The following is a 25,250-nucleotide window of genomic DNA, read 5'->3' as shown; positions in this document are numbered from 1 at the left end:
CTATTAATGACTTCGGCTCCGGATCTAGATCAATTTTTGCAATCTTCTCAGCAAAATATATATCGACATTAGTAGTCTTTCTATCATATATTTCTTCTGTTTCAACATAATTTGTTGAATTTTCCAATATTCTTTCGCATTCATCCTGATCAATTATTATATTTAAATCAGGAATTTCCGGTCTCCCAACGTGAGTATTTTCAGTGCGCACATTCTCACTGGGTGTCACTACATGTGTACCTTCACTTTTATTATTATTTTCATTATGCCCAGTCTTAAGCTTCTTAGGACGTCTCCCTGAAGCTATAGTCTGAGTAGATGCACCATTATTAGTATTTCTACTCTGTCTCCCCCTCTTCAGGGTATGAGGAGTCAATGTAGATTTTACTTGGAATTCCATTTCATCCACTTCATGTGGTATTTCTATTCTTTCTGGTGCGTTTACTGCAGGTATGTGAGATTTCATAATCCCTTTATTATTAGTGAAGGCTTCAGGCAGCTCGTTTGCAATTCTTTGCAAATTGATGATACTCTGAACTTCATGTTCAGTTTCTTTAGTGCGAGGATCCATTCCTAGGATCCCTATGCTTTCCCATGTTATTTCTCGGCATTCGTCCCTAGCGAGATACTTTCCTCCCCCTAATGCCGGGAAATGATCTTCGTTAAAAATACTGTCAGCGAACCGAGCTGTATGCAGATCTCCAGTTAATGGCTCTAAATATTTAATTATTGATGGGCTTTCAAATCCGACATAGATTCCCAGCTTACGCTGAGGCCCCATCGTGGTTCGCTGAGGTGGTGGTATTGGAATGTACACAGCACATCCAAATTTACGCAGATGGGAAATATTCGGTTCAATTTTTCGCACTAATTGGATCGGTGATACTTCATGATATGCAGATGGTCTAAGTTGTATTAGTGCTGCTGCGTGCAGTACAGCATGCCCCCAACAAGTGGAAGGTAGCTGACAATTCTGTATCAATGGCCTTGCTATAAACTTGATCCTCTTAATTAATGATTCTGCTAGACCATTTTGCGTATGCACGTGTGGCACAGAGTGCTCAACTTTAATTCCCAAAGCCATGCAATAATCATTAAATACCTTCGAGGTAAATTCCCCAGCATTATCCATTCTGATGGATTGAATTCTTGAATCTGGGAAGTTGGCTCGTAATTGAATTATTTGGGAAATTAATCGTGCAAATGCATGATTTCTAGTAGAGAGAAGACATACATGGCTCCACTTCGTAGAAGCATCAATTAGCACCATAAAGTACCGAAATGGCCCTGACAGGGGACTGATCGGACCGCAAATGTCACCCTGAATTCGGTTCAGGAATGCTGGTGATTCATCTCTCACTTTTAATTTCGAGGGTAGAGTTATTAGTTTCCCTTTGGCGCATGCGATGCACACAAAATCTTCATGATTAGGAAAATCATTTTTCTTTAAACTATGACCATTGGAATTGTTAGTAATTCTTTTCATCATACTTAGACTAGGATGTCCTAATCGATCATGCCATATTCTGTATGACTCATTTTTTCTAATTATTGTTTGCATAGTAACATGTTTGTGAATAGGCTTAATGTAAGTGTAGTACAATGCTTGGCGCATGGAAGGAAAGGTTTCGACAATCTTCTTGTTGTCTCCTATTTTCTTAGTCATGATTAGGCATTCTTTACCATTATCATCATTTGTTTCCACATGTAAATCATTTGCACGTATATCCTTGAATGAAAGCAACGTTCTGGTTGATTTAGGATAAAGTAATGCTTCTTGGATTACTAATTCAGTTCCATTAGGGAGGATTATAGTGGCTCTACCAGTGCCAACTATATGCATACCACTGCCAGTGATAGTAGTAATATTTTCATCATTCTTTCTAAGAGTCTGAAAATATCTTGTATCCCTAAGAATTGTGTCAGTTGTGCAACTGTCTACGAGACATAATTCCTCTTCCATAGCCATTTGTACTCCACAAATTCTATAATAAAGCAATATAATTCGTTCAGATTATGCAGATAATAGATATATGCTTAAAAATAGAATACACGAAAAAATATTACTCATATACTAAAATTTATTTAAGCAAAAAAATTGTCTGCAAGACTCTTATTACATAAATAAGCTCTACATGAGCTGACTCCAAACCACAAAATTCATGCAGGAATTTTAAAATACTTAATATAATATTAAGACCACTAGACTATTAGATAGTTGGGAACAATTTGGAAGACTTAGACAGAGTCCCCATGCATATCTTCAAGCTCTTCTCCTAGAAGATCATCATCATCATCTTGCTGAATTTTATTCTCTAGATTCTTCATGATTTCATCCATAGTGTCAGTAGGTTTGATATCTACTAACATATCTTCAGGATTTTCTTCAGCAGCTGGAGCTTCATTCTTCTCTTCATGCTTTGAAGAATCAATCTCCATTTCCTTTGACTAGGAAGATTCACCTTGTTCAAACTTCCGGCTAGAGACAAAGTGAGCTTCATGTTCAGTCTTCCTTTTCTTGAGCTGACCATTGAGTTCTTGATAGAGTTTCACTATATGCTTAGGAGTGCGACATATTCTAGACCAATGGCCTTTCATTCCACACCTATAGCATTCTTGGTCCTGTTTGCCATATTCTCCCCCTGGTGGAATTTTCTTTGATTTCCACTGTCCCTTCTTTTTGAAGTTATTAAACTTCTGGTTTTTTCCTTTCCAAGGTGCCTTCTGTGACTCCTTTCCTTTTCCTTCATTCTTCTGTGATGAAGAAACAGCATTTGCTTCAGGCTTACTTAAACTGCCAGTAGGGCGAGTTAGATGATTCTGCATCAACTCTTCATCTTCACCTTGGTCTTGCTGTAAAGCATTACTAAGGTCAATATACTTCTTGTATTTTTCTTTCTTATACTGGCGGCTTAAATATGTCTGTTTAGGATGGAAAGTGGACAAGGTTTTCTCTATGAGATCTGATTCAGTCAGCTTAAGTCCACACAACTTCATGCGTGTAATAATTGCATAGAGTTTGGCATTGTATTCCTCCACAGTCTTGTAGTCTTGATAGCGAAGATTTTGCCATTCGCGTTTTACTCGAGGAAGAAGTACAGTCTCCATCTTTTCAAAGCGTTCATGCAATGCATTCCACAAGACTATAGGGTCACGTTCAGTCATATACTCATTCTTCAGTGATGAGCTTATGTGATGCCTGAGAAAGTGTAGAGCTTGCGCTCTTTCAGCACTTGTTGCAATTTTGTCATTGGTGGGTTTAATCGCATGCATGAGATTTTTCCCATCCAAGACAATCTCAGCATCTAAGGACCAAGACAGATAGTTGCTGCCATTTGGGGCGAGCTCTGTGATCTCTCTTTTCACAAGATCAGACATTTTCTACATGATGAAAAAAAAATATGCAAGTAAGTTTACTGCTAGTAAACATGTAGTATACAGAAAGTAAATTGGTTTGGAAGCTTAAATAATCTTAGTTATATTTTTCTAGCAGAATAACAAAAACAATAAACCATGCTAGAAAAATTAAAATATGAGCCTCATGGGGGGTTTAGAGAACTCATATGCCTGCAACATAAACAAAAAACCAATATCTAATGTCCAGTTGGTAAACAGGCATGTAAAAAAAATAATCTACCGCAAAGATGTTCATGATCTGAACTGCTAGTTCTATGGTTAACTTCAAGTTTTCGAATTTAGCCGAGGGGTGCCGCACGGCTAGCGCGCACATATCAGTGGCAGAACGTCGCGTTCAGGCGGCTTACCCTGTTCGCCGGCAGCGTGCGATGAAGCGGCTTTACATCAGGTGACAGGCCAAATACATAGCATGCGTTGCAGGACTGTTAGTGTTCGTGCTTACTACTAGCAGGCTAGTGCTACGATTACTTCCGTGTAATCTAAATCTTAACGATTACTTCCATGTAATCTGAATCTCAATCTTCAAGACTTAGGATTAGATGTATAACAGTTCAAGTTGGTTCTGACCACGGTCTTCAAGCCGGTGGTATACTACGTACATCAAGAATCGTCGGCATGCAGTACCAGCGAGAATCCTATCTATTCTGCCCCTTTTCTTTTCCAATCATGGCTAAATTCTTATGAGCGAGTTCTTTGCGTAGATTAAAGTGCGTAGAACAGATACAAACACATATCTACGCAGCAGATTAGAACCAATCTAATCTACTATCAATCATGTATGTACCTCGGTTTCTCACGTAGAGGAAAAACGAAGCTGTCGTGTAGGACAGTTCGGCTGAGCCGAGGGGACCTGCCAGCGTGATGCCGGCGCGATGTCTGAGTTGATGCCGATCAAACGTAGACGACGTCGAGGTTCTCGGCGCCGTCGAAGTCGACGTAGATGAACTGGACGTCGGTGTCGATGTACAGCTTCTTGATGCGTCAACTCCGTCGATGTCGATGTAGAGCAGCGTGCTGATAACGTGTTGTGAAACACGTCGTCAACGTCGGATCGACTCTCTCTCTCTCAACAATCACACGGACACACGGAGACACAAGAACACAAATACGAGAGACAAATCTTTATTCCTCAAATTCCCTCTTTTACAATGAACATATCTCTCATATATATATTCTCAAAGTCTAGAGTTTCGGTAAGAGCCCACAAACAAACCGGACTAGGAATAGGACTTCCAGTCTTTTCCTTTCCTTCTAGGATTCTTGTTTCCAAAGTTGATTTGTTTTACAACACTCCCCCTTGGGCGATTACCAACGATATTTTATGCCTCATCAAAAACTCCATCCGAAAACCTGTCGAAGCATTATGGATGCAAAAAAAATGAAAAATAATAAGATGAGTAAATTTGGTTTTCTTAAAAAAGCAGGTTGTCAGCTAAAGTACTTAAATTTAAACTATGGTGTGGGTGTGCAACAAGATAAAAGTACTGTGCATGTTATCAATGATTTAGGGCTAGAAAACAGACAAAGGGTCTGTTTAGATAAAACGCAAAAACTTTTTGCGTTGGAATCTTACTAATTTGAAGTACTAAATAAAGCCTATTTACAAAACTTTTTGCACAGATGGGTTGTAAATCGCGAGACGAATCTAATGATGCTAATTAATCCATGATTAATCAATAATTAGCGTGGTTACTGTAGCACTACTGTTGCAAAACATGCATTAAGTAGGCTCATTAGATTCATCTCGCGATTTACAGCCCATCTATGCAAAAAAATTTGTAAATAGACTTCATTTAGTACTTCATACATGTGTCGAAACATTCGATGTGACGACTTTTTTACGTTTACGGGGATTATGGGGTGGGAACTCAACAGGGAAAAAAAAGCATCGCGCAGCCAAGTTGGCAAACAGACAGACAAAAAAAAACATCGCACTCCAAAAGTTTTAAATTTGTTGTACAATGTTTCGTACACAGGAGGCAGTGGAGATATGGACCACAGATGTGAGAGATTAGGATTAGTCTAATCACGTGCAGACATATATGAAAGGAAGGCAAAAAGGGAACATCCATTCTTTTGTCAGTGAAACGGAAGGACAATACAGTACAAACTTTAGAATGGACAGTACCAGAAGAATTTGTAGGTGCGAAAATGATTCATGACGAATTTGTAGGTGCGCAAAAAAAAAGAAAAAAAAATCTACCAACCCGAACTGATGTGAACAGTAAGAAAGGAAGTAGGATCTCTAAAGGGGAAAAGGAAAACGAGCCAATACCTGACCTCACAAATGGAGGAGCCGGAACACTACGCAGCTGCTTCAGTGGTTCTTGGTCGCCCCCATAGTAATCTGACCAGAAAGTAGCTTTACCGCCACCGTAGATCCAGAGAAGGGTGAGAGTAACAACAGGAAGGGAAGGGGAGGGGGCAGAGCAATCGAAGAGTACACTCACAATGGCAAATAATATGCAGGACAACCGTAGGCCTGCTAATGGGTTGGGTTGAAATGAGTTTTATGGGGTGGATTTTGAAATGGATTGTGTTTGGATGATTTAAAATGGGTTGTATTAGTAAATGGGGTGGGTCGGGGCGGGTTCTATATAAATGCGGGTTGGGGCGGGTTGGGGTGGGTTGAAATGGATACTTTTTACAAAATAGTATAACTATATATAAATGTGGGTCCCACTTGAGAGCTGGACTCTGAAATTAAAACCACGTGTTTATATCAGAAAATTTTATCGAAATTGACTGAATTTTGTTGGAGATAACTCAGTTCGACTGGCAGCTATTTTGTGCAAAGCAGTGTGGCTAGAACTACCTGTGGGCCCCACATGAAGAGCCGGACCCTGGAATTAAAACCTCGCGTTCACACTATAAAATTTTATCGAAATTGACTGAAATTTGTTGGAGATGACTCAATACGACTGGCAGCTACTCTGTGCAAAGCTGCGTGGCTAGAACTACACGTGGGCTCCACATCAAGAGCCGGACCCTAGAATTAAAACCTCGCGTTCACACTATAAAATTTTATCGAAATTGACTGAAATTTGTTGGAGATGACTCAGTACGACTGGCAGCTACTCTGTGCAAAGCAGCGTGGCTAGAACTACACGTGGGCTCCACATCAAGAGCCGGACCCTAGAATTAAAATCTCGCGTTCACACTATAAAATTTTATCGAAATTGACTGAAATTTGTTGGAGATGACTCAGTACGACTGTCAGCTACTCTGTGCAAAATAGCGTGGCTAGAACTATACGTGGGCTCCACATCAAGAGACGGACCCTGGAATTAAAACCCGCGTTCACACTATAAAATTTTATCGAAATTGACTGAAATTTTTAGAGATGAGTCAATATGACTGACAGATACTCTGTGCAAAGTAGTGTGGCTAGACATATATGTGGTCCCCACATTAAGTGTAGAACCACTAAATTCCTCTGCATAGTAGAACTCATGGGTTTTTATGGGTTACCCGTTTATAATGGGGCGGGTTGGTTAGAATTGAGAAATTAACTAATTGGGTTGGGTGGGGTTGGGTATTTAAATATGTTAATTTTGGGTGGGTTGGGTATGGTGCGGGTTCCAACCCATTAGCAGGGGTAGACAACCGGGAGACAAAGGTATGCAGACCGATTGTCCTGCAGCAACCAGGGAAGATGGAGGGACAATTGCTATTAGATATGCAAATCCAAGAGTCGTCCTTAGCAGTAGCTTGATAGGGGAAAACCACCTGACGGAAGCCGTCCGCGTGAGGCTAGCAGTGAATCCAAAGAGGTAAAAGAGCGAAGGTTTGGAGAAGTCAGGGGGAGTGCAAGGGCAACTGGGCTCAGCAAGAGCGTCGACAATGGCGTGCAGAAGCGATGAGGGATCGAGGTGAACGGAGATGAAAGAGTGGATGGGGGCTGTTGCACGACTGAGGAAGCAGATGCAGCGGTTCACAAGCGGTACAGTGTGTGAACCAAAGGAAAAAACAAGACGGCTGTGAAACTGGAATGTGAAAAAGGAGCTAGAACTTGTTGACCAGCTGAGCCCGCAGCAGAGAAACAGTAGTACAGTGTGTGAACCAAAGGAAAAAACAACAAGACACGGCAGTGAGACTGCAATGTGAAAAGGGAGTGAGAATTTTGGCAGTGTTTTGGTTCGTGAAAAAGTTTGGATTTTAGCAATGTAGCACATTTCACTGTAATTTGACAACTAATATCAACTTATGAACTAATTAGGCTTGAAAGATTCATCGTGTATGGAATAATCATACTGTAATTAGTTTTTTTCAGCTGTATTTAATGCTTTATGCATATTTTCGAAGATTCGATACGACAGGTACTTTAGGAAATAATTAGGCTTAAAAGTTTCATGGACTAAGTGGGCTTAAAACATTAATCTCATATGAATTAGTTAAACTGTGTTCGAAGTTTCGATATGACGAGTACTGTAGGAAATAATTAGGCTTAAAAATTTTATGGACTAACTGGGCATAAAATATTAATCTCATATGAATTAGTTGAACTTTGTAATTAGTTTTTTTTTCCAAATGCATTTAGTAGTCCATGCATGAGTCTGAAGATTTGATGTGACAATTAGTATCCAATCATGGACTAATTAGGCTTAATAGATTCATCTCGTATGAAATAGTTAGTATCCAATTATGGACTAATTAGGCTTAAAAAATTTATCTCGTATGAAATAGTTATGCATGTTCCATGCATGTGTTCGAAGATTTGATGTGCTATGTAATTAGTTTTTTTCAGCTGCATTTAATGCTTCATGCATGTTTTCGAAGATTCGATACGACGTGTACTATAGGAAATAATTAGGCTTAAAAGTTTTATGGACTAACTGGGCTTAAAATATTAATCTCATATGAATCAGTTAAATTGTGTTCGAAGATTCGATACGACGGGTACTGTAGGAAATAATTAGGCTTAAAAGTTTCATGGACTAACTGGGCTTAAAACATTAATGTCATATGAATCAGTTAAACTGTGTAATTAGTTTTTTTTTCAAAATGGATTTAGTAGTCCATGCATGAGTTTGAAGATTTGATGTGACAGTTAGTATCCAATCATGGACTAATTAGGCTTAAAAAATTCATCTCGTATGAAATAGTTATGCATGTTCCATGCATGTATTCGAAGATTCGATGTGACGGGTACTGTAGGAAACAATTAAGCTTAAAAAATTTATGGACTAATTAGCCTTAAAAGATTTATCTCGTATGAAATTGTTATACTGTGTAATTATTTTTCAAACTACATTTTATACTCTATTCATGAGTCCGAAGTTTCGATGTGATGGGTACTGTAGGAAATTCCTTGAAAACTAAACATGCCCTTGTTGACCAGCAGAGGCGGCAGTAGAGGAACATGGCATTGTTGACAAACAGAACTCAGCAGAGGCGACAGTAGAGGAACATGGCATTGTTGACCAGCAGAGCCGGCAGTAGAGGAACACAAAATTGACTAAGTTGGATTGAGATCGGACGGCGTAAATAAAATGAGGAGACGTGGATAGTCTAGGTGTGCGCAGCACGTGAGCGCTTTCATATATAGAAATAGAAATTCCCCATCTATCTGCTTTTTCTCCCGTGCTCTGTTCCCGACCCAATCCTAGCAACTTGGATATTTTGATCATTTAATATATTTATTATCTTATGTTATAATAAATATTACAATTTTGATACTTAATTATGTGCTATAAATATATAGTTTAGACTGTTAAAAAATTCACGCTTTAAAAATTTTGAATACCCAAATCTTAAAAAAAAATCTAACCCACGACCTGTCGCGCTACAGCGCCATCACGCGACCCTTCAACCCTGTAGGCCGTCGGCCTTTTTCTCTCACGCTGTGGAAACTTTATTGCATGGCCCACTTCTCCATGCCCCAGCTCCCCTGACGTCCTCCCCTGCTTTTATTTAATGTTGCTTGTACTAAAAATATTATATCTTCTTCATACTACACTTATTTCAAAAACTGATTACACCATTATATTCTACGCAACGAGACGAACAAAATTAGACTCCGCTTGCATATGTTTTGATGATGTTCATAAACTGATAGTAACTTATGTGATGATTTGCTCTCTTTTTATAGCAACTTATGTTAATATCGGCTTACTGTAGTAGCAACTCATACGCATAATGACTTTTTATTTTGTGTCTACTTCTATGCATGATCGTATGATAGAATTTGTTTGTAATAACTTATATTTTATATGTTTGGCAACTCATGTGTATATTAGATTTTATTTTTGGCAATTTTTATTTTTATGAAAATTTGTGTATAAACTTATGTGTACCACATCTCACTCCTTTTTTTAACTACTTAAGTGTATGACATCTTCCGTTTATGGCAACTCATGTATATTATAAATTCTATTTTTGCGATATCTATAATAGATTAAGCTTTTGTGGCAACTTTATTTTTATGACAATTTATAAATATTTTTGTGGCAACCTTTTATCTTATATGTGTGACAACTTATGTATCTCAAATTTACATATAAGTTACTACCCGTACAAAATATCTTCAAAATATGTGCAGGTGAGATCTAATTTTGTTCGTTTCATCACATAGAACACAATGGTGAAATCGGTATCTAAAACGGAGATCATAAGAAGGTGATAAAGTATTTTTTCTTGAGCAAACTGCATGTTAATAAAAAAAATCCCCATGGTGTTGCGATATGCGGTGGGAGAGACAGGTAAAGACTTCAAAAGACGTGCGAGCAGACGGTTCAATACAAAAAAAAGAGCAGTGGGGAAGAGGTCGCGCGCTCCATGATAGCGTGACGGGTCGCGCGTTAACCAGGTCCAAATCTCAAATCCTGCACCCGCCCCTGCCCAAACCCACCCCCACCCACACACACTCTCATAGTAGGCAAAGCACTTGTCGTTGCTTCAGCGGGTGCACAACCATCCTGGTGGTATTTAAGTTGGTTCGATGATTCAACGGGGGCGTCAAATCCTAAAGGGTGGGTGATTGTAACAGAACGGGCCAGATGGGCCGGGCCGAATCCCGGATTACTGTAGCTCGGCTACTGTAGCGCCGGGAGTATAGTCCCAGACTGGAAGTTGAGAGAGGGACGAGCCAGCTTAAATACTAGGCCCAGGGTAGTTGAATAACTCCGGTTGCAACCTTTTGCGCGAAGCGAGGACGAAAGCGCAAGAGAGTTATTTAGCAGGTGTGATTTACTCAACGTGCAGAGTAGATCTTAGCCGTTACCCGGGTCGAGTCGTTACAGTGGTAGGGTTTTACATGTATATCATTATAAAAGATGGCCCCGACGTCCAAACCACTAAAAAGTTTGGTGACACCTCTATATCATCGCGTTTTTTTCGTTTTGACGTCTGTACCATTCCATCCATCATCCGTTAGAAGTTAACAGATCTAGGGTTCTGACATGTGGACTCTTACATCAAACCTTATCCTCCCAACTCTTTTTTCTCACGGGCACCACATCCACTCGAGGCCTCCATCCACGCCCCATCCACCCCAGGCCTGCGCCCCCATCCCACGCCACCGCCGGTCAGGCTGCCGCCCCGCCCCTCCTCCCACCCCTCCGGATTCCCCTCGCCGCCCGCGCCTGCAGCTGGAGAGGGGCGTGGGGCTTGCGCGGGGGCCTACGCGGGGGGCTGCGCGTGGGGGTCCGCACGCTGGGGGCGCCGCCCTCCACTCGCTGACCAGGCCGGACGAGGAGACAGGGCACGCCGGACCAGCGGCGCTGCGCGGGGGACTAGGCCGGACCAGGCCGAGCCTGCGCGGGGGGACCAACTATGTGGGGGGCTGCGGAGTGGGGCTTGAAGATGCGTCCGGGCACTCACAGGCGAGAGGCAGAGGAGTACGCAGCGAGCAGCAGGTACATTTCTGAATTTTTTCTCATGATTTTGCTACTAGAATTAGAGAGGAGAGATTTGCTTGTATTTGCTTGCATATGTGATGAGGCTGCATTGTTGTTCATCTGTAGGATGGACGACAATAGTCGTTTCAAGCTAGAAATTCAAATCGTTGCTCCCAACTGTCGTGGTAGATGGTACAGCTTGGAAAAAATTGTGGATGCTGACTTCACCAACTTCAGAGATTTGGTTGTTGAAGTTGTTGACAAGTGTCCTCCCAGTTTCAGCGACGTAGTGAAACTGTTTTACTCATGCATGGATGCAAAGGCCAATATCCAAGTCTATTCTGACCAAGATTTGGTTGAAATGTTTGCAAAACATGAAGCTTCAAAGTGCTGTTATATGACTTTCTGTTATCATAGCCCTGGTAGTAAGCCTCCTGAGATTCCTATATGGGATGTTACTACTACTAGCAAGTCAGTTGCAGCCTCATGCACTCCTTCAATGCCATGTCCTAGCATAGCAGAACCAAGCTTTGAAACTCATACCCATGAAACTGAACAAATGCCCAACCCAAATCCATGTGATGAGTACTTAGGTGTGGATGGGGAAGGGTTGTATATTGATATTGGTCCCGACAGAACCTGTCAATCCTCAAAGCCAACAAAGAGATCATGAACCATCCCAATCAGACACATGCAATGATTCTGACACGGAGGTAGTGGAGGTAGTGGTAGCAAAGGGACTGGCAAGAGGAGACATAAGTGCCAAATATGCAAAGAGTTAGGGCACCACTGGTACAAATGTAACAATGGGAATCCAGAAGATATAGCTGCAATAGAGCGTGAGAGGTAAACTCCATGGACATTACTACTATATGTGTTTGCCTTTAGACATGTATATCAAATAATTTTTTCAGGGGTCCACCAAAGAAACAGCTCAAGAAGAAAGCAGTTGCTTGTACCAGAGAGAGTAGCATTATTGTGGCCACTCCTGCATCAAGAATGGTCTGGCCACACAATGAGGTGGTGGCTAATGCTACACACAAGAAAGGGAACAGAAAATCATCTTCATCATCATCAGGTGCCAAGAAAAGGAAGAAGACAACAACCAGTACTTCAACAAGTACTGCTAGCAGGTATGGTCTTGTTCTATTCTCACTTTTCAATACTTTGTGATTTACAGCTCACTGATAGACATTTCTTGCTTTCACACAAGATCTGGAAACTGGATCCAATGATCCTGTGCCTCTCCAAGTTCTGCCTCCTGTTCTGCCTGCTGCCTCAGCACATACAGCGCTCCACCAATGAAGAAATGTGGTGTCACGAAGAAGCTAACACCAAAAAGGGCGCCAGTTCAGGTTGACAGCCCGGCCAGCCCAGCTGCAAATACTAGAAGCAAGAAGAAACTGAAGCTTGAATAAAATGTAATTGATGAGTGTTATTTTGTTATGTAATATTATGCAATGGAGTTGTATTTAAGACACTTTAGTTTCGATGACCAGTCCTGTGGAGATGGAAACTAGTAACTTAGGTGCTTAAATGTTGGTGCAATGAACAATTACTTTGTGATGTTATTTGTTACTGTGAATTGTTCCTCTTATGTAGGAAAATATAATGTTGTGTTGCTGTCCACATGAATGATTCTGATGTTGTCCAAATGATGGACAAAAAATATATTTTTATTTGTGCTGTCCAAATATAATTTATTTGTGCAAGAATTAAAAAAATATCGTATTGCAAACCATATTACATTTCTGCGTGGAGTGCCATGGAGTGGCATGGAAGACAAAAAAAATTTTGGTCATGTACTCAAACGTTGGAAGCAAAATAGAATGGCATGGAGGGTAAATTATTTTTTGGGCACCCAAGGGCATCATGGACCTTTTGCAGCTCTGTTAGCATCCGTTAACCTCCAATCCATCCATAATGGTACAGACGTCAAAACGAAAAAAAACACGATGATATAGAGGTACCACCAAACTTTTTAGTGGTATGAACGTCGGGGTCATCTTTTATAATAATATACATGTAAAACCCTCCGCCCATGCACGCAGCCTAGTCATGCACACCCATGCACCACAGGCCGCGCTCGTCGCGCTCCTTGCCATTGCCAACCATGCCTATGACGCTTAACCCCGCAGCTTCTGCATCGTCCCACGCCCTCGTGCTCACGGGAGGGGCACCACCATCGAGGTCGTTGTGGCATGCCAAAGTTAGGGACACCGAGAGGCGAGAGAGGTCATCATGCCATGGCAAGCCACCCTCCACATCGGGACCGGTCACACAATTGTCATCCATGAGAGATGCAAGAGAGGAGGAACAGAAAAGGGGAAAATAAGAAGCAAAATAGATTCACCGAGAGATACAGGAGAGCTGCCGATTATATATAATAGAATCTTTGGCGCAACTTTGCCGCGTCGTACTGAATTGGGCCAGTGTTTGGCCACCTTCTCAAACAAATTGGAAGGTGAAACTGACTGGTCAGTTTTGGATAAGAAATTGTCCTGTCAGAAAACATGATTGAGGCAACGAGAGAAACGAAGAAGTAAAAGGGATGAGATAAGATAAGCACAGTCGCTCGTTAGGTTTTCATTAACGGAAATAAAAATTTATTGGAGGTCATGGATAAATAGGATAAACAGTATATATCAGAAATATCGAACTAAATTCAAAAAATTAAATTGTTTCAAAAAAATTCATAGAAATTTATTTGAAACTATTTCTAAGCTACTAAGCATCATTTGTTCATAGATACAAACATAAATAAAACATTATGAGTGCGGGATTGTCACGCCGGTGAATTTGGACCATCTGTGTAGAAGCAGGAAAAACATAAAATTTTTGAACAATATCTAATTTTATCGGACCCTACGGATAGAATGGATATATTGGAAATTTTGATAAATTTTAGCCGATAAAGGAAACCCTTTCGTCTGAGGATGAAGGTTTTAGGAAAATATACGTATACGAATTGATCATCTAGGGACTATTTACAGCAAAAGATCCACCTTTTTTTCACATTGCGGACAGTTAAGATAAGAATATTCTTTCACCAGTCATAAGGTCATGCGCGACACATGAATCTTGGATATAATTATTTTCCCACCAATATCTATTTTTATGCTGTTTTTTTCTCGACTTGAGTTCGGAACCGGCAACGAAATCCAGCGACCCCGAAACCAGCGGTGACAAACATTGTAAAATTTGCCATATTTCAGACGTTCAATTTCCTATGACTCTGTTCGTTGTGCTGTGGCTGGTGCTGATTTGTTGTAAGAGAAAAGTACTGTTGGCTGGCTAGTAACTACTAGCCGGTGCTGGTTTGACGTGAGAGAAAAATACTGTTAGCTGGATGCAGCGAACAGAGTGTATATGTGCCCTGCAATTCAGCACATAGAAGGCCAATATAAGCTTGGCGACCTTCAGAGGCTGTATTGTTGAATTTAAACATTGGACATTCTTTAGAACGCCACTTTGCGTTGACCAATAAAAGGATAAGCTACCAATACATGGGCTTTGTTTATTTGGGGTCTCCGACAAGTAATTGCTGAGACTCAAAATTGATTTTTCAGATTTAGGACAAGAATATATCCGAATTGGATACCCCGTGAAGATGGAGATGAATGAGCTGGAATTAGCCCAGAACCTCCCGGTTCAACTAATATGTTCCTTCCCCAAAATCTTTCATGTTCGCATCAACTGCAAGTCTGCAACCGAGAAAATTTGGCAAACTGTAGCATTTTCTGCAGACACTAGATATTCCACGACCATCTGAGCCAAGCAGGAATATAGCGCACAGATGTAAATGTATGGAAAATCAAAATAATCTCCACCATTTTATTGACAACAAGACAATCATTTATTGACGACCTTCTGGTAAAGCAACGGTAGTTGCTCCCCAGAATGGTGCAACAGCCATGATCAAAGTGATCCAGCACAATAATGTACGGGGTAATAACACAATCATCACTGTGCTTATGCTTCCAGTTTATCATGCCTCTGGCAAAAGGACGTGATCCTTTCAAGGGCATTCTCAAGAGTTGGTATATCCATGGCAAAAGTGATACGGATCCAGTCCTTCATTCCTAATGCACTTCCTGCAAAAATACTCATCAGCACTGGCTTTTTATCACAGGGTACCAAAACAGTTAGATATATCGCCATATCGGTACTGGTACTACTTTCTCCAAATTATAGTTGTTGCCAGCCAATTTTTTCAGATAATGGAATAAACCAAGTATCCTAGCTTCTACATGTTCTCAGCCATCTAAAAAATGAAAACGGAATCTTCCTATGTGAATTGTAGCTGCCGAGCTGGTGACGGGTGAAATCGCCTAATTGAGTTCTTTGGTAATTTGTTAGTGCGAACTGTACCTACTTATATTTTACTGTCTACTCCATCCCAAAATATAGCTACATTTAAGTTTACCCCGAGTCAAACATTTTTAACTTTGACCATGAATAGCAGAAAAATCATAAAGATTGACAATGTAAAAATGCGATTCATCATGAAAACAAATTTTGAAATAAATTATTTTTAGAGATATTATAGGCCAAAGATAAATATTTGACTTAGGACAAACTTAAACATAGCAATATTTTTGGGAGGGAGAGAGTAATAGGATAATGGCACTGGCACTCATGATGATAAAAAGTGGTTAAGCTAGAACAGCTATATCAACATACAAGAGAATATATATCATGGACATAATTTGATGTTTGAATTATACCGCTTTGCCTTATACTAAGTTGACATTAGAAATTGAAAGAGGGATTGGAAACCAGAAGCATCCAAAGTAGCACATAGATGGAAGTTAAATGTACCTGGTAACACTATTACAGACTCCTCTTTTGCCAACATGCAGCAGAAGTCCAAATCATCCTGGATGCCATCCAAGCAAGAGAGATCCAACTTTGCCTGTACAACAGAGATCATAAATTGTATTATGATTGAAAATTTGAAGCTAGGAAACAGTGAGCATTTTATCTGAAGCTTATTTGTACTGAATCTCTTTACCATGACAAACATTGATCCCTCTGGCTTGTGAGGGCATGTAATGCCCCTAGCCTCCTTTATTTTACTGTAACATAAATCTGCCGAATTCCGCAAAAGATTAAGTATTTTCATGAAGTAATCTTCCTTGGTGTTGGCTATTATTTGAGGGACTGCACCCTGTATGAAATAATTAGTAGAATGTTTGACATCAGCTAAAAATAAACTGCTGTTTTAACAAATATTGTTCAATAAATTGTGAACGCATATACCTGGATAAATGTTGCAGGATCATTTGTGATATTAATGTAGCTTTCAATCGATTTATCAACCTGTAAGAGAAATCAATGGTAACCATTAAAACCTAAATAGAATAGGAGCCTAAAAATGAGTTTGACTAATATGACCTTGCAAATCTGGAGTGGCTCAAAAATTATCCAGTATATTATATCATTTAAACACATACTATATCATTGGTAATTCCAGGTCCCAGGTTCCAACAGTTAATTTAACGTTAGAATAATTAATACTAGGACAGATAAACTACTACCACACAGCTTGTGTAAAGGATATTGTAGTCCAAAAGTTATAGTCAAGCAACGTAGTGTTGTAGAGGGCAAAATTAACCTCAACAGTTTTTCCTTGCTTTCAGAGGTTTGATTGATGACATAATCCTATCCAGAACAATGCTTCATATTTTATAGTTTTCAATTTCCATTACTCTGTATGACAACTTGTGTAAAGGATATTGTAGTCCAAAAGTTATAGTCAAGCAATCAACCTCATTACAGAGTTTTAGTTTGTTGCATCACCTACGATTTATCACATCAGCTAGTGTCTAGTGTATCAACTTATATTTTCTCACTGATAAAGAATAAGGACACAGACATCAATTTGCTTCCATCGTATGTTTTTAGTGGCTGTTCAGTTAAAAGGAAACCCGCGTGTCAAAGTAATAATGCTCATATATCTATGAAAACTGGAGATCCTATTCCATTACTGATCAACGAAGTCCCTGGATCCAAAAAGGAAACCAAGAGAAGTACTGCACTGCTTCAGCATCTATGTCATGATAGATTAGTGCTTAGTTTTATCTAAAAAGGACCCAACCATTTGGAGAGACGTCCCCTTGGCATCTTAATTTATCTGCACCTGTGAAACACCTATACACCCTAGTATTTCTTTATTTTACGAACATTATCAAGATAACCAGGAAGAGACACTGAATCCATCAACTATTTGTTAGCAGAAAATTCCCAGCCAGAAAATATTCAGAAACAACTGACCAGATGTTACAATTATGCAAATTATATTTTCTATAGAGGATGGAGTCACATGTTATTTAGAATGGGTCCCATTCACCCCTACCCACAGCACATCTCAAACAAGCATATAGTGATGTACAGACAGTATTAGTTGACAGCCTAAAGAAATGCATACAACGACAGATCAATGTTTACCTTGGCTTCTTTTAAGATGCAATTCAGGTCGCACATTGCAATCCAACCAAGTCGCCAACCAGGCACAAGCCATCTTTTTGATATAGATCCCACGGTGATCACTGGAACCATATCTGCAAAGATACCCATCGGTATAAAAGGCTTATTCCCAAAAGCCAAATGGTCATATACCTCGTCAGCAATGATTATTATTCCAAGTTTCCTTGCAGTCTCTGCAATCTGTTCATGTCCAGTAAAAAAATCTCATCAAAAAACAAATAGGGACACAACCTAGGAAATATTTGTCTGAGAATAATATATACTCACTTTGGCCAAATGATCGTGTGAGTACACACTCCCACAAGGGTTACTGGGATTTACAATGACCATCGCAACCGTGTTCTCATCAGCAAGAGCCTCCACGGACTCAAGATCAGCCTCCCAGCCTCGGTCAGGAATAAGGTTGAAATGCCGGGCCTCTAGATTACTGAACATGGTCCGTGACTCATATAACGGAAACCCAGGTTTGGGAAGCAAGATGTTGGATCCAGGCTGGGCGAGGACGGAGATCATGACGTCAATAGCTTGGCAGCATCCAGCAGTGAGGTAAATATCATCCGGTGAAAGCTGGTAAGGAAGATCCCGTGATAGGTACTCTGCAATAGCACTGCCAATTCAAGAAAACAGTATATGAGATATGGTCATGATTCATGAATTCAGAAACCGAAAGTTTAGGGGACGAAAAAGGTGACGTTACATAGAACAGAGGCATGAGAAACTGAACCTTACAGGCAAGAAAGCTTAAAACACGCAGATTCATAAACACTTTTAAGTGAATTAGCAGATTGTACTATTATGTGGATAAGATCTACAAGAAAGTACTTCCATGAGTAACTCTGCATCTTCCCTCAAAACCCATATGAACGCCGCCTTCTGTTTCGGCCTCGCATACCAGTTGACTACGAAGTGGTGCGAGCGTCAGAGGTAAGCGAGAGGATGGCCACTCACCGGCGCGCGGAGAGGACGCCGACGGTCGGAGAATACCCGTTGTGCTCCCCGGACCGGAGCGCGTCCACTATGGCGTCCTCGGCCTCGGGCGGAGGCCTGAAGCAAGCGCAGCCGGTGGGGTCGCCGCTGCCGAGCATCAGCATGGGCCGCGGGCCCGACTCGTCGACCGAGGAGAAGACGCGGCCGAGCACGGCGCGGATGCTCATGCTCCCGGCGTCCGCCAGCGGCGCGCCCCGCGCGGACGCCCGGGAGATACGCCATTCCGTCGCGCCGGCGCCGGCGCCGCCGTTCCCTTCCATCACCGGACTCTTGTCGGACCTCATACTGGACTTGCTCAATGCTCACCCTCTTTGAACACGGATTTTCACATGTAATGTAAGTATGGTTTTGCATCTGTCCGGCTTCCTTCTTTAAAAGATATCGATCACTCTGTTTGTTGCTGACAAATAAGACCGGTGCTCAGAGTCAGAGCAATTTTTTTAGGAAAGAAATCAACTTTATTCAACAACTATCGTTCCGAACAGCTACCGCAACGTGGTAAACGACACGGAACAGTGCAAGGATCAGCCATGGCATCTTTGCACGGTGGACGTCATTTGCAAAAAAAGAAAGGTTTTTAAGAGGAACAAGTTGCCCTGATTTCGTGCTAGATATAAATATTCCTGTTCTTCCAAGCCGTGCAATTCTTCTCTCGCGTCACTGCTCTCCAATTCTTTTCACGAGTCAACGAGTGGTGGCTAGTACTCCATTCTGGAGCCACCGAAAACTGACGGAGTGACGGTTTTGCTTTTGCAAGCTGCGAATATACAATGTGAGTTCGATTTTTAGTTCTGTAATTGCCTGATTGGTGATCACTCCATGATGATGCATGGTGATTCGGTGGGGCATCGGGCACAGAAGAAAAAAACTTGCAGAGGCAGCGAACCGCGCACTTCAGGAATGCTTCCTGGTTGACTTTAATAGACAAATCTACCATGATTTTTTATTCCTTTTGCTAGTAGTAATGTAAGTGACGTGAGGCGGAGGGAGCAGGGCTGCTAACCGGCGTGCCGGCAGGACGCCGACGGACGGGGAGTAACCGTTGTGCTTCCTGGAGCGGAGCGCCGCCACCACGGCCTCCTCGGCCTCGGGCGGAGGCCTGAAGCAGGCGGAGGCGGTGGGGTCGCCGTTGCCGATCGCCAGGACGGGGCGCGGGCCGGAGGCGTCGACGGCGGAGAAGACGCGGTCGAGCACCGCGCGTATGCTCATGCTCCCCGCGGTTGCCAGCGGCGGGCCCGCGGACTGCCGGCAGATGCTCCACGGCCGCCTTTCCATCTCCTCTCGTGTGGTGCTCTGTGTCTCTTTTCTCAAAGAAAATTATCCTATCGTACCTAGCCTGCTGCTTACTGTGCCCAAGTCTTTTTTTCTCTCCCCCTTTTAGCAAAGGACTTCACGCCTTATTTAGTTCAAAAAAATTTCTAAGTATCCATCGTATCGAATCTTCGAACACATACATAGAGCATTAAGTGTAATTAAAAAAATAACTAATTATACAGTATAACTATTTTATAAAAGATGAAATTTTTAAATCTAATTAGTTCATAATTAGACATTAATTGTCAAATAGCAACAAAATGTGTTATAATACCAAAACTCAAACTTTTCACGAACTAAACACAGCCTCAACCTTTTTCTTGCAAAAAGATCGGAAGCTACAGCAAAGCTTGGTAAACGACACAACTTCAGCAAACAAAATCAATGATTTTTCAAACCAATGAATACTAGCAGGGATTTTATGGTAGACGTCTTCAGTTATTATCAATTTTCGTAAGGGCACTCTTAATGGGTTTCGTGGAGATAACGAAAAGATCATATGCCGTCATCCATCTGTCATTGTAGTGCACATGTTTCAGCAAATATCAGCATCCATCTATCACTCTCTATGCTCAGGTGCCGTAAGATATAAAAATTCTATATCCATATAACAATCATGCCTCAGTACTTGTATAATCAAGATTGCAGCCATCTTCATAACCATGTCGCTTGCAAAATGTCAAATGTGCATGCCTCCTGCAAGTGCTTAAGCTTTGCATGGATGCATGCTCTCCTAATTGCATGGGCACGAAGAATATTTTATATCGTCCAAACATCGCCATTTAGAGACTCCGAGTTGGCTCTCAAGAGTGAAGATAAATGAAGAAGTGTCCCACCGCCTGACTATATAAGTAGAGGTAGACGTCCAGGCACAGGACATCGGGAGCAAGCAAGGAAGACACGCAGCCTTCGAGTTCCAGAGAGCACTCTTTTTTGTAGTAGTGTTAATCAATCAACTGAATATCCAAGAAGACTATTGTACCATGTTCTTTGTAAGGTAATTCCCCCGTTCTCTGTAGTTGTTTGTGGGGGTATTCCGAAAGGGAAGGCCATATGAAAGTATGTTTGTTTTAATGAAATAGTTTGCCTTTGAAATTTTCTTTACCTCCTGGTCATTTTATGCGAAACGAGTTTCTATGCTAAAGACTTATAGAAACATCTCCTGTATTGTTCTCACTTTAGCCCAATGTTTGGTGTCCGAGATAACCTCATGGCTTTTGAAAAGTGTTCGGTGGAACTAAGTGTTCGGTGAAACTATCTAGGGAAGTAGGGAGACGATAGGACTTATTTAATTTGCATAGGCACGACTTGGGACATCTGGGAAGATTACTGTCGGCGTCAAGAAAACGAAGGTTCCATGTGTAAATGATTCATGTGGATGCTCGACTGCCACGACACCCGAAGGAGATGACTATTAAAATGAGCCCACCAAATTCCCAGGTACCGGGAGCTCGGGGCACTCCAGGACAGCCCTGTTGGGGGACCCCGGGGTGCAGCTCGGCACCGTGGTAGGATGCCGGAGCAGCAGAGGAGCTGCCTTCGCTTTGCAGACTCAATTCTAGCAGCTGACGACACAGGTGCATTAAATAGCCCCTAGCCACGGTAGTCCTAAGGACGAGACAATAAATAGCCCCGTTTAGATGTGCTCCGTAAAATTTTTGAAAAAACATATTTTTATATTTGAAGTACTAAACATAAATTAATCACAAAATAAATTACAGAACTCATCTGTAAATCGTGAGACAAATGTAATGAGCCTAATTAATCCGTCAGTAGAGGTTGTTTACTGTAATATTACTGTAGCAATTTAGCGTCTGATTACAGTCTAATTAGGTTCATTAGATTCGTCTCGTGATTTACAAGCAGCAGTCGCAATGCGTTTTTTATTTCGTCTAGATTTAAATCTCTATGCAAGTGCCGGAATTTTTTTTTGGAATTTTGATTTTTGCAACTAAACGGGGCCTAGTCTACTTGGTAGCGGAATCTAGCACTAGGTGGGTCTCTGCCACACACACATGCAAAGTTGCAAAAGGCTTTGTTCACTTTCATAATTTCTCTTTCCAAACTTAACTATTCACCTATCACATCAAATTTTTTATCTCATGCATGTATTAAATGTAGATAAATAAAAAAATTAATTACATAGTTTTGATGTACACAACGAGACGAATCTTTTGAGTCTAGTTAGAACATGGTAGGACAACAATTATCACAAACAAACAAAAAGTGCTATATTGTACTATAGTATCCAATGTGACTCTTTTTACCACTATTTTATGGATCTAAACACACCCCAAGCAAGTGACGGGGTCATGCAGCAGGGTGCATGAAGGACACGTTGAAGACCGCCTTACACAGGTAGTGTGCATTAAAAAAAAAGATGTCCATAAGGGGAGGGAGAGGGCTTCTTCTTCCCGGGAAAAACTGACAGCCGGATAGCGAGCTTGGTTCTTTGTATCTTCTCTCCAGTTCATATACTCCAAAGAATATACAGACAGGAAGGACGTAGGGTTATTATCCACTGGAAGATCTGAACTTGGGTAAAAAGTCCCTCATATGCTCTTTATTTTTCACAAGCTAATTTGGAAGATTGCAGTGCATTCATCTCTTGGCCAGATCTCTAAATAAGGGTTCCTACGAATCTCTGCTTGCGGTACTTATCCCACCGTCAGCTAGCGCGACAGGTAGGGAATGCGGTGTTGTTTTCTCCTTTTTGCCAACATCGGTCACATGTTCCGATGGAAGAACGTCTTGCTGCATTCACCATTAAGGTGCAGTTTATGAGGCATGTGCCTTTTCCTCCTTACACTTGCGTGCTGGTGCTACGAGTGTGTACACTGGAACACTTAGAAGTGTCGGGTACCACGATTAGGGACACCCTAATCAGGGTACTAAGATCACCCTAAAAAACGCAAACACGCGTTAGGCAACTGGGCCCGCGAAGGCCCACAGCCTCCTTCCAATCTGGAAGAAAGGAAATGACTCAAAGAAGCCCAACATATGGCCCACTTGTATCCTCCCTCGAACCCGCGGAGCGATCTCCGCCTCGCTCGAGGGCTCCCATCGAGACCCTCGACTGCGCCCCGCATCTCCGCCTCGCTCGAAGGTAGCGGACCTACCCTCGAGCAGGCACCTCATCTCCGCCTCGCTCGAGGCCACCCCTCGGCATAAGGGACAAACGGCCCTGCCGCTCACCCACCCGTCGTACGAAGGCATTAAGTGCCAACCACTCCTACGCAGCGCCCAGGACAGACGGCGTCAGGCCGCCATTCCCCACAGTGGCTGTGACCGGAGTCCCATCCACCAACTCTGGTCCCTACTCCGCCATCCCGGACGCTATGGCAACACTATAGGACTTGCGACGCGGGACGAAGCGCGCTCGGCACAGTTCCGTTACTATTCTGCCAACTCTGACCGTCCTGACTCCACCTCATCACACGTATGGCCCCGGACCCACCCCCTATTCGGGAAGGGGTCCGGTGTCACCACGAGCCCCTCGGAGAGGGACGCCCGGCGCTAGCTGCCGGAGGCCCGGACCTCCCCCCTCGAGGGGTCCGGGACCTCCACGCGACCTTCGGACCTCCTTAGTGCGCATGCCGGCACTTTGTCCAGGGGGTCCGGGATCGCCACTTGCCCTGTCACCGCCGAGACACGCAAGACCCTGACCTGCAGGGCCCACGAAACGCCATCACACCACGTCTGGAGGACAGTACACCCTACAGCGACGCCCACGCCGCCTGCTGGGGTTGGCGGGACACCGGCGCGATCTCCGCGAGGAAGGACGATGCCCAGGACGACCACCACGCCTGATGCCATACCCCACAGTGTACTTCCCACAGTACTCAACTATTGTATCCCCACAGCTCGGGGAGAAACAACGACTTCCGCGATCCCCTATACATGTACCCGTCCCTCCTTGAGTCTATAAAAGGAGGAGGCGGGCTTCCCTTAAGGGGTCGGTCGGCTCTCTAGGCATCACACCGCCCACAGAGCACACACTCACTTCTAGCCCCAACACCGCTATTTGCCACGGTCAACTCCTCTTCTAGCAGAGACTTGGGAGCCTCCCTCCCTCTCTCACCTCGCTTGTACCCCCTACTACAAGCACTCCGGGTGCAAGATAATACAGTGCCCTCACACACCCTCTTGCTGGACGTACGGCCCCGTGGCCGGAACCAGGATAAACCCATGCGTTGCTGTGTTGCCTCTTGCATCAACACTTGGGACGAGGAAACACGCATCATTTACTAGTTGGGATCCGGGCCCCCAGGTCAGGACACCGACAGTTGGCGCGCCAGGTAGGGGAGCGCTGCGTGACATTTTCTCTCTTGTTCCCATTTGATCCCCAGGGATGGCGGGTAGACTAAACCCATTTCCTATGGGTGTCTCAGATCCGCTCCCAGCAGGATACGTGATCTGGTTCGGGAGTCTCGAGTTCAGAGCAACCGGTGATGGCTACCTCATGGAGCTCCTCTCGCCCAGACGCAACCCCGTCACTTCGACTTCACCAGCCCGGTGCAACAATCGCTCGGGCCAGCATTCGCGACAAGCACATGCGGAGCGGCGCCGTGCGGCATGCCACAGCTCCCCCACGTGGGTTGAGGATGGCATGTCGCAACTCAGCATCGCGGCCAACGGGGCCACCGCTTCGTCATCACGTGCCTCGGCGTCGTCTGCGCCGGCATCATCATCTGCTGTAGCACCAGTGCCTCTCGGGGGGGGCTCGACCTCACCGTCGCCCTTTCCCTTCGGGATGCGCAACGCTGCCACCTACGCCTCTTCAATCAGCACTAACTTCAACGAGTATGAGGATCTGCCGGGTCATCATCTTCTGTCGATCCGCAACCTCATCGCATCGTCTCCCGACGAATCCTACACCGAAACGGTGAGTTCGATCGCCGACGACATCAACTTCTTCATGAACAATTTCACGGCCGAGGAGGCCGAGGACTACTCCGGGGTTCCAGCTCACGACGGCCTATTGCCTCACCTACTCTGAGGACTCCAGTGAGGGGGGTACAATCCCACTCGGGAGTGCTTCATGGCCGATCTTGCGGACGAGCAAAACGACAACGCCCTAGGCGACGACGGGGACGGCGGGGCGGACGCACAGGAGAACCAACCGTTGATGCCGCCTGCAGCCTCTTCTTCTTCGTCAAGCTCAGCGGCGCGGCAAGCTCAGCTGGCACAGCTCAAAGAGCTTCA

At 43.1% G+C, this 25,250-nt stretch overlaps 2 protein-coding genes and 1 long non-coding RNA gene across 4 annotated transcripts; all 3 read right to left on the bottom strand.

Annotated features, from left to right (window-relative positions):
• Positions 1-2,448: 2,448 nt before the first annotated feature.
• Positions 2,449-3,378, bottom strand: LOC120653809. The gene has a single exon (XM_039931483.1). It carries the CDS (start codon positions 3,376-3,378, stop codon positions 2,449-2,451), a length of 930 nt encoding a protein of 309 aa, XP_039787417.1.
• A 781-nt stretch (positions 3,379-4,159) lies between these two features.
• LOC120651761 lies at positions 4,160-5,894 on the bottom strand. The gene is made up of 3 exons (XR_005666307.1): positions 5,868-5,894; positions 5,693-5,779; positions 4,160-4,767 (listed from the first exon to the last, which is right to left on the bottom strand). It is a non-coding gene; the product is annotated as an uncharacterized LOC120651761 (long non-coding RNA).
• Positions 5,895-15,054: 9,160 nt separating this feature from the next.
• On the bottom strand, positions 15,055-20,034 carry LOC120699299 (nicotianamine aminotransferase 1-like). Of its 2 annotated transcripts, XM_039983263.1 has the most exons (8): positions 19,735-19,861; positions 18,693-19,131; positions 18,012-18,351; positions 17,706-17,924; positions 16,518-16,577; positions 16,270-16,425; positions 16,077-16,170; positions 15,055-15,349 (listed from the first exon to the last, which is right to left on the bottom strand). In XM_039983263.1, the coding sequence occupies exons 2-8, from the start codon at positions 19,013-19,015 to the stop codon at positions 15,228-15,230; spliced, it is 1,314 nt and encodes a 437-aa protein (XP_039839197.1). In that variant the 5' UTR covers positions 19,016-19,131; positions 19,735-19,861; the 3' UTR covers positions 15,055-15,227. The 2 variants fall into 2 exon arrangements, with proteins under 2 accessions (XP_039839197.1, XP_039839202.1); XM_039983268.1 differs by lacking the exon at positions 18,693-19,131 and having other exon boundaries at positions 15,061-15,349; positions 19,735-20,034.
• Between the last annotated feature and the right edge of the window lie 5,216 nt (positions 20,035-25,250).

This window comes from Panicum virgatum, chromosome 1K, assembly GCF_016808335.1.
Source record: "Panicum virgatum strain AP13 chromosome 1K, P.virgatum_v5, whole genome shotgun sequence".
Taxonomy (NCBI): Eukaryota; Viridiplantae; Streptophyta; class Magnoliopsida; order Poales; family Poaceae; genus Panicum; species Panicum virgatum.
The sequence above is the reverse complement of the archived record's forward strand: the minus strand, read 5'-3'. Positions and strand labels throughout refer to the sequence as shown.